This window comes from Stegastes partitus, unplaced genomic scaffold (genome assembly GCF_000690725.1).
Source record: "Stegastes partitus isolate 25-593 unplaced genomic scaffold, Stegastes_partitus-1.0.2 Scaffold933, whole genome shotgun sequence".
NCBI classification, from domain to species: domain Eukaryota; kingdom Metazoa; phylum Chordata; class Actinopteri; family Pomacentridae; genus Stegastes; species Stegastes partitus.
In genome coordinates, this window is record NW_007578664.1 from 261,487 (window position 1) to 276,862 (window position 15,376).

Below are 15,376 nucleotides of genomic sequence, written 5' to 3' on the forward strand. Positions count from 1 at the left end.
TTTGCAGCTGAGAGTTTGTGTGTAAGAAGTTATAGATTCCATGTAAACCTTGTAATTATTATGACAAGTGGGTGATTTTGATCTGTTGCCGTATGTGAAATTGCTTCCTCTGTTTTTATGCAGTGAAAGCAAATCTTAAGCTGTGGCAGGCTGAGGATGCTTGCTGAGCAACTCATGTATCGTAACCTCACTTTAACTAACACTTGTCATCAATTACCATTTAACTAGCTTGCTGTGCGCATATGCACACCCTTACACACACACACACACACAAACACACACACACGCACACACACACACACACACACACACACACACACACACACACATACAACCTGGGCTCAGTGGCGGGGCCACCACAGTTACAGGATTTGGTGCTGAGGTGATTTTATTGGTGGAAGTTGGTGTTATTAGCAGGATACCTGAGTGGTACCAGGAACACTGTCCTCCTACGAAATTCCTGAGTGTTTATTAAAAAATAAAAATCTACAGCACAGGTATCATTAAACACATAAACATACACACAGGAAATAAATATTTGATCCCAGCCAAAACACAAAGCAACAACACTGAGCACACTGCTCGATATGTTCAATTGTTTACATCCTTTAAAAATTGTTTTATATTTTATTTGAAAATCTGACTGTTTCTGTTTTCGGTGAGTAAACTGTTTTCTGTAACTCTTTTACTTTGCAACTTTAAGCTCAATGGATAAAATGTTATTTTCTATAAATATTTAAACAAACTTACTTGTACTTACCTTTACAAAGCTTGTAGTTTTATTGTTAATTAATCTGTCGAATGTTTTAACAATTATTCTTAAACTTTTTTGTCATTTAAAAGCCATAAAATAGACTAAATGTTCGTCATACGTTTCCAGAGCCTAGAATGACTTCTATTTTCAAGTCACTTTTTGTGTTTGACTAAAAATTCACAATGCAACGTGTAAACTTTATTTTTGATATAAAACAGAAAAAAAACAGCAAATTGTCACACTGTTACACAAGAATCAGTAATTTAAAAAATAAATAATTTAGTCAACATTTTGTTGACAAGAGTTTGACTGAGTGATCAATCAAAAGACGTGCTAACTTTCTAACAAAGCACCATTTATATAGAGTGAGCTGCTGCTTTATGATAATAGTTAAGAAATCAATAAACGATTGTAAACCATTCATCTAGAACACGTTTGAGATGTCAGGCCAAGAGGATTTTCTTAATCAGGTTCCTTATTTATCACCTACAACTAACCTATAAAGCATTAGTAAACAATTTGTTCATATTTTATAACTCCATTGATTCTCTAGTCATATTTAATAACTAATTACAGCTTTATAAATGATACCTAATTGAAAAACTGCATTCACTGATTTTTTTTGTATATGTTTTTGTGTAAAAGTGAAATTCTGCTTTGTAATCGAGCCACACAATTTGTGGTAATAGTCCATCCATTTATTATCTACACACCGTATTATCCTCTATAGGGTCACGGGGGTTTGGGGCCTATTCCAGCTGACTTAGGGCGACAACAGGGGACACCCTGGACAGGTCACCAGTCCATCACAGGGCCACACAGACAACCAAGCACACTCACATTCACACGTACAGACAATTTAGAATCACCAATTAACCTCAACATGTTAGTGGACAGTGGGAGGAAGACGGATACTTTTATTAATAGTCACTTACAAAATCTTAAAGATAAATATTATTTAGAATAAACAGTCGTTTCACATGAGGTGTTAAAATCATTTCTTGCACAGCTCTCAGCCTGTTAGTGCATTACAAAAGGTCCCTGTTTTCAGCAAAAAATGTATAATATATATGACATTAATAATGTCTGCACCGTGCAGTCAGTGATCACGCTCATATTTCCCAGCAGGAAAATGTGCTTTTTTTATCCCCCCGTGTAATTGTTTTTTAACTGATTAATCACTGATGGTAAAATCTGATCCCCTCTCACTTGTCAGTCTCCCCCTTCCTCCTGATAGCCCTGGTGTTATTCACCCTTTGGCACCAGCACCGCTTGTTTCCCCATTGTTCGGGCTGTGCTACTGCTAATTGATTAGTTTTCCACTGCATTAGTTCAACAAGTTTTTGTCCATCTGCAAACTGTCTTCTGTTCAAACAGCTGTTCACTTCCATTGAATTTCTAAAGCACTGTGGCTTTTCAGGACATATGGTGGGACTTCATTTAAAGAGCCAGCAAGGACTGTATTATTTTATTTCTTTTGTGTCTGTGTGTGTGTGTGTGTGTGTGAGAGAGAGAGAGAGCGAGAGAGAGAGAGCAAGAGGGAGAGGGTGTGTGTGCGTGTGTGTGTGTGTGTGTGTGTGTGTGTGTGTCTGTGTGTGTGTGTGTGTGTGTAAGTGTGTGTAAAAGACATTGTGGCTTGAACCCAGTGGTCTTGCGGAGAAGACATTCCACTATGACCAGACAGAACACAGCTTTGATTTTCTTTATTTCTGTTTCTGTTTTAAAACACATACTGTAGTTGTTTATAGATTCTGTATTGATCTGTGCATACTATTTCAGCTATGTTCAGCACTAACATTGTTCTTTAGGCTGTAATGTACCTTTCACTTTTTACATCGTTACAACTGAGTGAAAAAAATCCTTTTGATGACTTCATGAAACCCAGGGAAAAAGCAAGGTTTCAATTTTAAAGGGGTTTTAATGAAGCTGTCAGTCATTAGGCTGCAGTAGTTAAATTTACTGTAGGAATAATGCAAGTTAACCTGACAAGCATCACTTGTGTCTTTTATTTTTATCGCTGTGTGTGTTTTCACTTACTGAGAAATGGTGTTTCACACAAACATGGAGGCGCCTCAGAATGTGTGTTAGCACTCAGTGTTACCACTCAATGATAGTAAATGGATGCTGTTTTTTATGGCGTCCCTGCCTTGTCTTCACCTCTCACTTTTGTTTTTTCTTAAATTCACCTTGTCTCTTTAATCTCCCACCTCCATCCATCCATCATACACAGCTGAAGGCTGACCTGACCTGTGTACAGTTTAGCAAATCGCCTTTAAGACAGCCACTGAGGAATTGAGGATTGGTAGCATAATCAAAACATACACATCAAGACTAAATATGTCTTTCCATTAGAAAAAAAAAATGCTGACGAGCAAAAGTAGTACGAGCAGTGTCATAACAATTCATACACACAAAGAAACTAAAGAGAAGGCAATTTATGAGCCCAAGACTGCAAGTATATAGCATCAGGATCAGATACCGTTACTTACAAAATGTCATTTTTCTGACATTTTTAAAAAAACATTTATGAACATGCTTGTAATATTATTTAATTCATATCATTATATTGTAAAAAATCCTATCTTTGCTGCATATGCATGCGCACTCGCGCACGCACACACACACACACACACACACACACAGTCATAATTTTATCTCACTGCTCACGAGCTAATTTCAGGGCTTTTGACTGTATCATGATGTGTTCATCACCAGAGTTTAGGTGTCATCACATGATTTAGGTATTAATGTGGAAAGTCTCTGTATGTGGTGGAAACTGAAACTGTCAGACTTTTAAGGTGAATCAGCAGATGCGAGAAACTCGATTAATAAAAGTGTTTATGCACTCATCTGGTGCCTTTAATTGTGTGTTTGCAGGGATTAATCTTACAAGGAGCAGTAATTATTAATATTAAGAAAAGTGTTTATTATTGGAACAATATAAATGTTATTTCAGATTATTGTGTTGCTGTTGCTCTACCATTACAATTAATAATTTTTTAAAAAAGCATCATTTTGTCATTTTTAAAAAATGTTTTATTTCAAGAACTTCCAGCTTCATTGTGCCCACACTAACATATATATGTGTGTGTGTGTGTGTGTGTGTGTGTGTATATATATATGTGTGTGTGTGTGTGTGTGTAAGATATGAGACATATAACTATAAATAACCGGATGTGAGAGGACGCCGCTGATGTTTGTTCGTCACTTCTCCATCTGAACCTTAATCATGATTTTTTTTAATCGTGACATGCGTAGTGTGTTAAAGGTACGTGTAAATGTGGTGGAGGGTGGCAAGGTTGATGTGCGGCTACACTGTCATATATCCATGATCAGAAGAAAGTGACACTGTGTTAGTGAAGCCAAATCATTTTGCGCAATTAGTCTTCGTGTCATCGACTTCACTGATGCGTGCGAGCAGCCGTGGCTTTGTTGTGACAACAGCAAAGAAAAAGGCATGGTGGTGATGGTGTTGGTGGTTGGAGCGGGGGGTGGGGTGGGGCGATTGGTCACTAAGAGCCGCGATTGCATTGGCCTTCCCTGTGCTGTCATGTTTTCTTTTTCTTGTTTTTCTTCTCAGGAACTTATGAAGTGAAACATTAATTAAGATAAGTGATGTGTGCAACCCCTACATTGGAATGTGTGTGTGTGTGTGTGTGTGAGGAAGCTTGGGCATCTGATTGAGAAGTATATTAAGGAGGGCAGCAGCAGGAGGTGTGTGCACCTACAGTGGGATGGGATTAGACTAATTGGACCGTGTTGGGTATTCGTGCTCTGTAATGATGGGATTATTTCACTGAATGATGAGCAAAGGGGTTTTTACACCTCACCACTGTCTTTATGAGGCTGAGTTGGTCAGTCAGGAGATAAAACCTGACATCGAGGGCTATAGAGGGAAAAGCAAAGCAAACAGATGTCATGGGACTGAAGGCCAGAGCTACAACGCTGTTTTTCAAAGCCAGGTAGCTGCTGCCACCTTCATCTCAGGTCAGTTTACTCATCGTAATGAGAGGTTATTGTAAGGTGAAATAATGTGATCCCAGATTTCAAGGACAAGCTCAGCCTCGAGCACAGAACCAAGCGACTGACTAAATGAGGAGGAGGAGGCTCCCTACCCATCCACCCACACTTTTCCTCCTTTGCCGCCCATGGAGAGTGAGTGAGCTCCAACAAGGAACTAAGCATGCTGCTCATGTATACTAAAACCCCACTGATCATGCATTATAGATGCAGAGGGAGAGAAATGGCGTTATGCAGTCACCCCAAGGTTTTCAGTATGTACCACTAACAACAGTGCTTTGATCATAAATCTGATGATGCTTTTCTTCCATTCCTGGTGTGTAAATGATTTTTTTTTTTTTCTTCGCGCAAAGGTGGAATGAAGGGGAAGTGGAGTCATTTTTAGTGTATCAATCAGTGTGCTGTAATCCTCTCCATTGGGTTGCGGCTACGTTAAAAGCTGCTCTGAAATCTTGCCTTATTATTGCTATTCACTCCTCACTTTGAGTATTTGTTGGTCTGCTTTTACGCATCTTTTTCCTGAAAATACAAAACCTATTAACACATGAGGTAATACATCAATTCCCCTGACTTGTGTTTATTTTTGTGTGTTTGTGCGACTGAGATGAGTTTGGGTTTGAGACTATCACGTACACTTGTACTAACGCTGCTCTCATAGTACGAACCAAGCAATGAGTGGCACCCAACAGGAGAGCAAAATTACTTTGGGCAATCATGCTCTTTCTTTCGGTTTCCATGGGCAACTTGATAGTTGTACATTTTTCATGTAGCTTTGTAAGATGAGCAGAGCTACAACTATGCACATGCCTGACACTTTTTCTTGACTGCACAGTTACACAATGATAAGGTTAGAAGGTGTATTCTTTGTTTGCGCTATTATGTTGCCTTCCTAAATGTATAGAAATGTGGCCACTTATAAATAATACATTTTTGGAATTATACAAAATATGGAAATACCATAACATCAAAAAAGTCAAATCTATGGTGAAGGAATTTGGAAAAATGCTTCCCCTAAATGGAATTACATATTTTTTGTATATATATATATTTATGCTGGACTAGGGGCTCAGAGTCTTCTCCAGACTTTACCAACAATATCTAATATCCCTGGCAGAATTTTGGTAAAAAAAAAAAAAAAAAATTAACAACTGAGACATCTACAATATTTAAAATTCATGGAATAATGCAGCTGTACAAACAGCAACTACTGAATTCATAACAGTACAGAAACAAGAAAAAACTAAATACACATTTGTTGTAGTTTGATTTTAAACAATTTAAAGAAACAAAGAGGAAATTTAAGGGATAATCAACTCGTGATAAGTTAGCAAATCCAAATTTATGATACAGTGTGCGCTTTAAAAATGTGGATTGGTTTTCTTGTGTGGTCATCAAAATGTAAAAATACATTTACAAATGATGTTTTAACATCCTGTGTGTCTTTTTGGGGGGTGTTCTTTTGTTTTAACAGGCTATTTGCTGCACTTTGGTAAACTGTAACTGTGACAGCTTCAAGCCGGGGAAGCTGAAGAGGAGGCAGTGTGAAAACTGCAAGCATGGCTGGGTAGCACACGGTAAGAGCTTCAGGTTTTGTCTGTGAAATCCTTGCCTGTATTAAAATACAATAGAGCTGAATTTAAGCTAAAGAGAACAGATGCTATACTGACTCCATAAAAAGAAAATAGCACAATGTCAACTGTTTTTGGACTATTTTGTCAGGATAAAAACTGAATGAAAGGTGTTGACAGTGTACTTTGTGGGTTATCCAGAATGACCTGACACTAAACATGTTTCAGAGGGTGGACAAACTTATTGTTCTGCAAATCGCAGAAAGGTCTGATGTGTTGGCTATAAAGTCCCAACTCTCATTCCAAGTCAAGTCTTCATCTGGGAAACAATAATAACTATTTTACATGAATAAATAAATGCTGTTTAATTTGCTTTTAATGTTGTATTCATTTTAAATATACTTATGATATTTAGATCCAAAATAACAGCATTTATCATTTCTGAGTGTTTTGCCCTGTTTTTGTAGACCCAGGCATAGTCACTACATCAGAATATAATGGTCTTAGGTATCATCTGTCTGACAGCCTACACTGTCAAACGTCTTAAAAGTTTGAGGTGTTTTTTTATTTTTTTAAACCTCCACATTTTTTCAGACTTTACACCTCTAGATGTTACTGTTAAAATTCTCTTGGACTGTGACCGCCACATTCACCGACATTGCATTGTGACTGAAATCTCAAAATGTGGACAGATATAAAATAAACTAAATGCTTGGATAGATTCCAAAAATGATTTTAGCAAGAACCATAGTTTGTTTTGTGATATGGATGAACCAAGGCTTTAAGCAGATCCATCTAGCATTTTAAACCACAATTCTGTCACTATGACACCTACTGTATAATTCTGTATTGCACTTAGCTACTGTAGACAAAGAAGACCATCATTTGGAATACTCCTGTAGTACACTGTCATTTCCTATTTTCCAGTATGAACCAGAGCTAAGATCACATTTCTCTAAAAACTAGACACTTGTTGTCATAAAGAGGATTTTTATTTTGGTCATGGAAGCTTTGTTTCTTCTCTGTGATATAACTGAAAAATAAAATATGGTATGGAGTTTAGTAGATCTTTCAAGTCTTGGCCATTTACAATAATTCTACTGTGGCCATGAGCAGTTGTATAATTTTTCTACTCATTGAATGTAGATGCTGTATGAATCACTCTCATCTTTCCCATTTGCCCTTCATTCTGTTCTCCAGATAACTGTCGTGCTTTATGATATTATCCACTATTTAGTCTTTTGATCATGTTTCATATGTATTGGCCTTTGATATTTGTTGGTCTTTGTTAATTAATTAATATTAATAATGACAATATTAATGGAGTATTTGACTTTTCAAATAACTATCTTTTCATTGTTCATTATTGTACATTTATAACACATTGCTTTCACAGTCATTATTTATTCCTACAAACTCATTACTTATTCCTACACACACACACACACACACACATACACACACACACACACATATGGCAGAGTGAGAAAGTTTTAAATACACACAAACCAGGTTTTTTGTTGTTGTTTTTTTTACATAATAAGTATATATTTTGACTGTTTTTGTAATTTTTCTTACATGTATAAATTGTGTATGCTCCATTGGTCTAGCCCCCTTTTACTTGCTCACACTTTTTAAAAACTTGTGTTGTTTCTCTTTGCTCTGTCCTTTCTTTTTGTCAGGGTTAAGACCTGTATAGTTTCATTTACCCTAATCTAGTTTAATCTGACATGTGTATTCTAGCCTTGAGCAAGCTGAAGGTGCACCATATGTACCAGAGCAGCCAGGTGGAGATTGTACACTCCAATGTGGTGTTCGATATCTGCAGCCTGATGTTGTATGGCACCCAAGCCATCCCGATCCGCCTCAAGATCCTCTTGGATCGCCTTTTCTCTGTCCTCAAGCAGGAGGAGGTCATCCAGATCCTCAATGCACTTGACTGGACACTGCAGGACTACATCCGAGGATATGTGCTCCAGGTGAGCGGTGGGGAGAAATTCTCTTTTCTCATTGTTTCTGTGTGTTTAGGGCTATATATTTTTAGAAGTACCCCCAAAAGCATGTGCTTGTGAAGACCAGTACAAAACAATTTGCTGATTTCAATAAATGCTTCAGTGTTTATTTAGTTTTAAGAGCGAGATGAGAAGACCTAAACACATTCTGGTTAAAGTTTAGCCTAATGTTGGAGCTGTACAGAAAAATAGATTTGAAACTTTAAAACACTTTTATGAATGTACAGTGTGAGTAAAGTGGGAGGTGTTACATCACGTGCTAAAAGCTGATCAAATCTGTGTCTGTATTTTTGTATCTGTTGCATTAGACATGAATCAGACACCTGAAAAACATGTTCGAAACACCTTTTGTGCTGCCTGAAAGTACATGAAGGGAGAGACTGAAAGAATGTCTGAGGAAGCTGAGGCAGGGGGAGGGAGGGGGAGTCTAGAAAGCTTGGCTGAAGTCAGGCGATAACAGGGATGTGATATAGCGACCAATGCCACAAACTTTCTTGATATCCTGCTAAAGCAGCACCCTTGTTGCGGTGGTACCACCAGTTCAGGGAGGTCTCCCAGCTGCGCTGGGTAAATTTGTAAATATTATGTCTTTTGCTCTAAATTTCCTCTCAAGCCGGCGCCAAGCCAGCTGCAGCCTGGGCTGCAGGCACTATGTCAGCGCAAGATCTCACTTCGATTAGTACATCATCAAGTATTCAAGTTGGGCTGCGTTTAATTTATGTTAGCTCATCTAATGGTGAAAGTAGAGTCAGAATCCTCGACAGGCACCCAATGAATGCTCTGTGATGAAATATTAATCACAGTTACGGCATAAGGCCGCTCCTCAATTTCAAAGACCCCCAAACTCACATGTGATTACTGCTGGGCTAAGGGAGAGAGGGCCCACTTGATCAATGTGAGACGCCTTCTGATCACCCCTTCCTTACTATATGTATGTGTGGCATGTTGTGCATGTATTTATTTTTGCATGCCTTTGGGACTGTGCATATGAGTGTATGTTTCTTGTAGTATGCTTGTTCATATGTTACCACAATTTATGAAAGTGTGTGTGTGTGTGTGTGCGTGCGTGCGTGTGTGTGTGTGTGTACTTGTGTTCTCTGTCTCCTGCTGATGCAGAGCAGTCAAATCTACATGATTTAAATGAAGAGAAATGACCTGCGAGATGAAACACTGTGTGTCTTTGTAATGAGGGTTCTCAGGGAACTGCACTGCCTGCTTGTATTAACACTCCATCTGATTCCTTTATTTAGCCGCTCTGCCAATCTGCTTTATAAGGTGTGTCATATAACCCATTCGGTGAATATGTATGAGCAACCCAACAGATACTTTTAATGCCAATGATGAAATTGCTTTGTCCTTTCCTCTTTTTTTTCACTTTTCCTATCCTCTTCAATCTATTTCATACCCTTGCCCTTTCCCCTCTCCTGTACCATGCTGCTGTTCCTTTTCTTTCTGCACTGCCTGTAGGATGTTGCAGGCAAGGTGCTGGACCGTTGGGCCATCATGACATTCGAGGAGGAAATTGCAACACTGCAACAGTTCCTGCGTTTTGGTGAGACCAAATCAATAGTAGAGCTGATGGCTCTACAAGACAAAGAAGGCCAGGCAGTGTTGGTTCCCAGCACCCGCACCAACTCAGATATCCGAACTTTCATTGAGCGCAACACCCCTCGAACTGCTGACAACCTGTCTACATCAAAAGTGGAGAAGCTAAGTGGCAACAGCATGCACCACTTTGAGAACTTCATCAACAGCATGGCTTTCATGCTGCCATTTCAGCTGCTAGGTTCTGTTCCTGCGCCATATCTGGGCTCACCGACAGGGGCTCTGCAACAGCAACACCAGCAACATCACCAGCACCAGCAGCCATGCCGTGGGTCAGTGGAGCAGCAGAGTCATAGATGTGATGATCAAGGGCGGGACAGTTTAGGGAGAGACAATCCTCTCCCTCTTTCACACCCTTTAGAGAGTACCCTGCTAGGTTCCAGCTCTGTGTCATTCACTGCTGATCTAGACCGAAGTGGAGAAAAGCCAATGGACACCCTCTCCATTAATACAAAGATCGAAGCTGAGGACTTCTCCACTAGTGATAACTACTCAGATGGACCCTCCACACCATGCACACCCTCAGTGAGCTCTGATGTAACACAGATGTCACCTGAGGGCAAGCTTCGCTCTCTTGACAGGAATGGTAGTGGCAATGGAGGGGTCTCAGGAGGTGGTGCAGGAGGAGGCTCTCTGAAGAAGGGCCGTGTATTTTGCAATGCTTGTGAGAAAACCTTCTATGACAAAGGCACTCTGAAAATCCACTACAATGCAGTGCACCTGAAGATTAAGCACAAGTGTACCATCGAGGGCTGCAACATGGTCTTCAGCTCACTGCGCAGTCGTAATCGCCATAGCGCCAACCCGAACCCACGACTACATATGCCCATGAACCGAAACAACCGGGACAAAGATCTGCGGGGGAGCTTGTCTGCTGATGAGAGTTCGCAAGGAGAGAAAAGGTCTGACTACAGCACTCCCATCTCCATCTGCTCCGCAGAAAGCCATAAATCTGTGCCCAGCTACATGGTGAGCCAAGTGGACACTGGATCAAAACTCCACACCACCTCATTCCCCAGCATGGGCCAGAGTGGTATCCTCTTTCCCAATTTAAAAACAGTACAACCAGTACTGCCTTTCTACCGAAGCCTGGTATCGCCAGCAGAGCTTGCCAACACCCCAGGGACATTACCCTCCCTTCCTCTGTTGTCCTCTTCTGTACCTGTCAAACCCATCTCAGCCCCTGAGCCCTGCATGACAGACCCTATACCAAAGAAAAAGTCTCGCAAATCAAGTATGCCAATAAAGATAGAGAAGGAGATGGTAGAGCAAGATGAGCAGATGGATAAGGAAAATGGCTCTGAAGACGATGCTCCGTTCCATGGCAGGGATGAGTGTGACAGTAGCCAAGCAGAAAGGCATATGTACATCAGGCAAGCTGGGGAGGAGAAAGAGTCAAGAGAGACTTGCACTGGCAAAGAGAAAGAAAGGGATGGTACAAAGCATCGGTTGGACCAAACCTTAGACAGAGAAATGACAGAGAGGGAGGACAAAGATGACGGGTCAAGACAAACTGAAACAGGTGTCATCACCTGTGCATCATCTCACTTCGACAACAGGCTGATGGAGAACCACTGTGACAACAAGCTATTCTGTCAGGAACCCAATGCAGAAAGGGAGGAGAGGGAGCATGCACACTTACTGCATGCAGCTGACAAGATTCCAGAACTCAAATGGGATGACGGTGAGCGCAGGCTGACTAATGGGGGTGTTATCCAACTAGAGAAGGACGGATCTGATGGATGTGCAGATGACTATGCGGACTCAGGGTTGTCTCACCTTGACCCCAATGCTGACCTGCCACACCACTGTGAGATCTGCAGTAAGACCTTTAAAAATCCTTACAGTGTCAAGATGCACTACCAAAATGTCCATTTGAAAGAGATGTACATGTGCACAGTGGATGGCTGCAACGCTGCCTTCCCCTCACGCAGGAGCCGAGACAGGTGAGAGACAATCATATTTTGCTCATGTTTTGACACAAATTATTTTCTTTATGCTCTAGCACAAGTTATTAGTATTGCTGACAGACTTAAGGAAGTTCACTGTTTACTGATTAGGGTTAGGGTTAGGGTACATATCCCAACTCGAAGGTATTGCTGTTGAGCACATTCAGCTGGCAATTAACTAAGGGATTTACAGCAGACATCCTCTTTTGAAACTCAAACAATACTTTCCATATTCATGTAGCTGCAAGAAAATTGCATTTTCTCATGTCTGCAAGGGATTTGTGCAGAGTCTGTGCTGAAAATAAAGACGGTACACACATACAACATGAGCAATCTGAAAGTGTCAACAGTATATCTGACCAACTGTAACACATACAAAGACATACAGATGTAGACTGTTTAAAGGAAAGCCCTTATCGAAGGATTGGATTTGATATTAATGACTTGTCAGTGGATCCTTTGTCTTTGCCAGATCTTTTCGCCTGCTCTGTTAGCAATAAATGTTGTGGAAAATAGTGGAATGAAGCTGACAGAATGAAGTAGAGTAGGAGAGATTACTGCACTTTTCTGTTACTCTGACATTTAAAGATGAACAGAACATTAGAAGTTAAACTTAGCAATGAAAATTTACCTTTTTGTGGTGCTTTAAGGTATTTATGTATTTGTTTATTTGCAGACACAGTGCAAATTTGAATCTGCACCACAAGCTGCTGACCAAAGATTCATTCAGCCCAGCTAACCACGTCTACTCGCCCCATTGTAGAGACAGAGACTCTGTTGGCATGGACTACTGCCAAGACCAGCGAGACAGAGATCTTCCTCATCGAGACCAAACCAGCCAGACCTCTGTCATCTTTCGAGGACGCAACCGTATGGGCCTGGTCTTCCCTATGAGCAAAATGTCTACTACACCAGACAGTCCCAATGCATCTCCCTTAAGAGAGATGGAGGGATTAGGAGGAGGAGATGGCTGCAGAGGTGGGGAGGATGGGGCAGTCCTGGACCTGAGCACCTCCTCCTCCGCCCCAGCTCGCGGTAACGGCAGCGCTCAATCTTCCTGGGACTCAGATGGAGCTGGCAGTGAGGAAGGGGACGGGGCTGGAGAGGATGGGGAAGTGCTCCCCATGGAGGACAGTGATGAAAGCTGTGACGGGATTGGCCTGGGGAGGGCTGGAGGTGAGGAGTTGGCACTTGGAGGAGAGCGGACCCTTGGCAGTGGTGGGGGAGGACAAGGTGGGCTTCAAGGAGGTGGGGGTGGCTCTCCAATAACATGCCATGTCTGCCAAAAGGTTTACAGCAACAAGGGCACATTCAGAGCCCATTACAAGACTGTCCATCTGCGACTGCTTCACAAGTGTAAAGTCCCTGGCTGTGATACATCCTTTTCCTCTGTACGAAGCAGAAACAGACACAGCCAGAACCCAAATCTCCACAGGAACCTAGCTGTTAGCTCAGGTGCCATCATGGACCAGGAGTAGGATTTTGATCTCAAATGCCAATGTGACTGATTTATTTTATTGTAATCATCTTTTGATTGTTGTTTTTCTTTTTGGGGTACCTAAAGAAGGCTCACCAATTAGCGCTTTTAAAATTCCATACCATGGTCCAATCTGTTGTTATATTTCAGAAAAAAAGAGACAAAAAAAAAAAAAAAAAGCACAGTCAGGAATTCATTTGTTGTGTCAAATGCAACTTGCTTTTGGAAAAAGTGCTGGGGTTTTTTTTGCAATGCAAAATTGAGGAGCCATTACATGTGTCTGTCAGTGTTTACAAATTAATAACATAAGTAACACCAAAACATACCGATCAGTCAAATATAATAATAAAAATAGTTTCAGCAGTCAGAGTCTTTTGTATGCAGTACTGATTTTTTGTATCGGTTTGCCTTTCTAGCCCAATTTAAACCAGAAAATGTTCATTTATATAGACAGATTTTTCCTATGTGTTGTCTAAGTGAGAGTTAAATCATTCAACTGTATCATGCAAGATGTTTTTTTTTTCCTAGTGTTTTTGTTGTCAGATGTTCATATCTTCCCTGTGAAGCTGTTCATAATGTATTGATCAAGAGCAGTAGTGAAGTAACTTACATGTGTCATTTCATTCATTTGAACAATGGTCTCCAAAAAGAGTCCCTGTAGAAAAAAAACTATAATGTTGTAAGCTTGACCAATAAGTTATTGTATGGTGTTATATAATCTGTTTTACTGTTCTATTTGTTGCATACTGCTAATGTTGACCAAAGATTATTCTCAGTTCACAGGCGTGTATAGAAATCTCTTCATATTGTGTGAGGGGTATGCAGTATTAAGGGACTTGCCAACAGCAGTATTCATGCATGGGCGTTGTCCTAACATGACAAAAATTTTAAATATATAAATTTAAAAAATGTTGACTGAAGGGGTGAAAAATGTTTTGATTGTGGTGATGTTTTTGTAAAGAAATTTGTTGATGAGACTAGACTTGATTAAGGCATTACTCTTGTATTGTTTATGTGGTTTCTTGTAGTAACCTGACTGACTGGACAAACAGCAGAAAGATGCTGTGTCTGGAGGCTAGAAGCATGTGCTGTGAATGAGTCAAACACTGAAAAAATAATCATGAAACAAAGCAGTTTATAATAGGGGCCCTAAATGTGAGCACACCCTAAAAAAATAAAAAAACAGGTGAACAAAATGTTTATCGGACTGTATATTTTGTGAATAGAGTAATTTGTTATCTGAAAGAAACCAAAAAATATACTGTATCAAAAAAGATAATTTCATCACTAACATTACATTTTTAATGAATGGCTAAGAACACTGTGTTGTACATTTCTGATTATTTCACCATGGTTTACTGTTCTGGTTTTACTCCTGTATTCTGCATATTTTTTCATTCTGTATTTAAATGGAGTGGGATTTAAAAGCCCATTTGTTTGTTGTTTGAATTTTTATTTTTTTTTAAATGAGCAACAACCAACACTTATTCATAGGTGTTCATGTTTCTTTTGAATTAATGTTACAATATTCATTCCAATTAAATAAAAAGCCATATGTTTGCAAAAACGCATTCTATTTCTCAATCCTTATATACACACATATATAGCTATCTAGCTACAGTCGTCCTCAAATGTATTCATATCCTCCTATTAAAGAAGGAAATAAACAGCTGTCGCTGAAATAAGTTGAAATTGACAAAAGTAATAATAAATAAAAATTTAGTGAAAATCATGTCATTGCTTTTGAATTGTGGTTTAACAGAAATATAAACAAACAAACAAAAACAAGCAAACAAGCATGATGGGACCCATAAAATGATATTTTGTTGAACAATCACTGCAATCAAGTGTTTTCTGTAACTCTCAATCAGACACCTGTTGACAGGTATTTTGATTTTGTCCCACTGCTCATCAGCAAAGTGCTCTAATTTGTCCAGGACAGTTTTTATTATTATTATTATTATTATTATTATTATTATTATTATTATTAT

At 39.7% G+C, this 15,376-nt stretch overlaps 1 protein-coding gene across 2 annotated transcripts in view; it reads left to right on the forward strand.

Moving 5' to 3' along the window:
- Positions 1 to 14,952, forward strand: part of bnc1 (basonuclin zinc finger protein 1) — an 18,595-nt gene extending 3,643 nt beyond the window's left edge. Inside the window, exons 2-5 of one of the 2 annotated variants that reach the window (XM_008294051.1) lie at positions 6,246 to 6,348; positions 8,086 to 8,321; positions 9,822 to 11,905; positions 12,585 to 14,952. In XM_008294051.1, the coding sequence (XP_008292273.1) occupies positions 6,246 to 6,348; positions 8,086 to 8,321; positions 9,822 to 11,905; positions 12,585 to 13,386 (3,225 nt within the window). In that variant the 3' untranslated portion in view covers positions 13,387 to 14,952. The remainder of the gene's footprint in view (positions 1 to 6,245; positions 6,349 to 8,085; positions 8,322 to 9,821; positions 11,906 to 12,584) is intronic. The other variant, XM_008294052.1, reaches the window with a different exon arrangement.
- Positions 14,953 to 15,376: the final 424 nt, after the last annotated feature.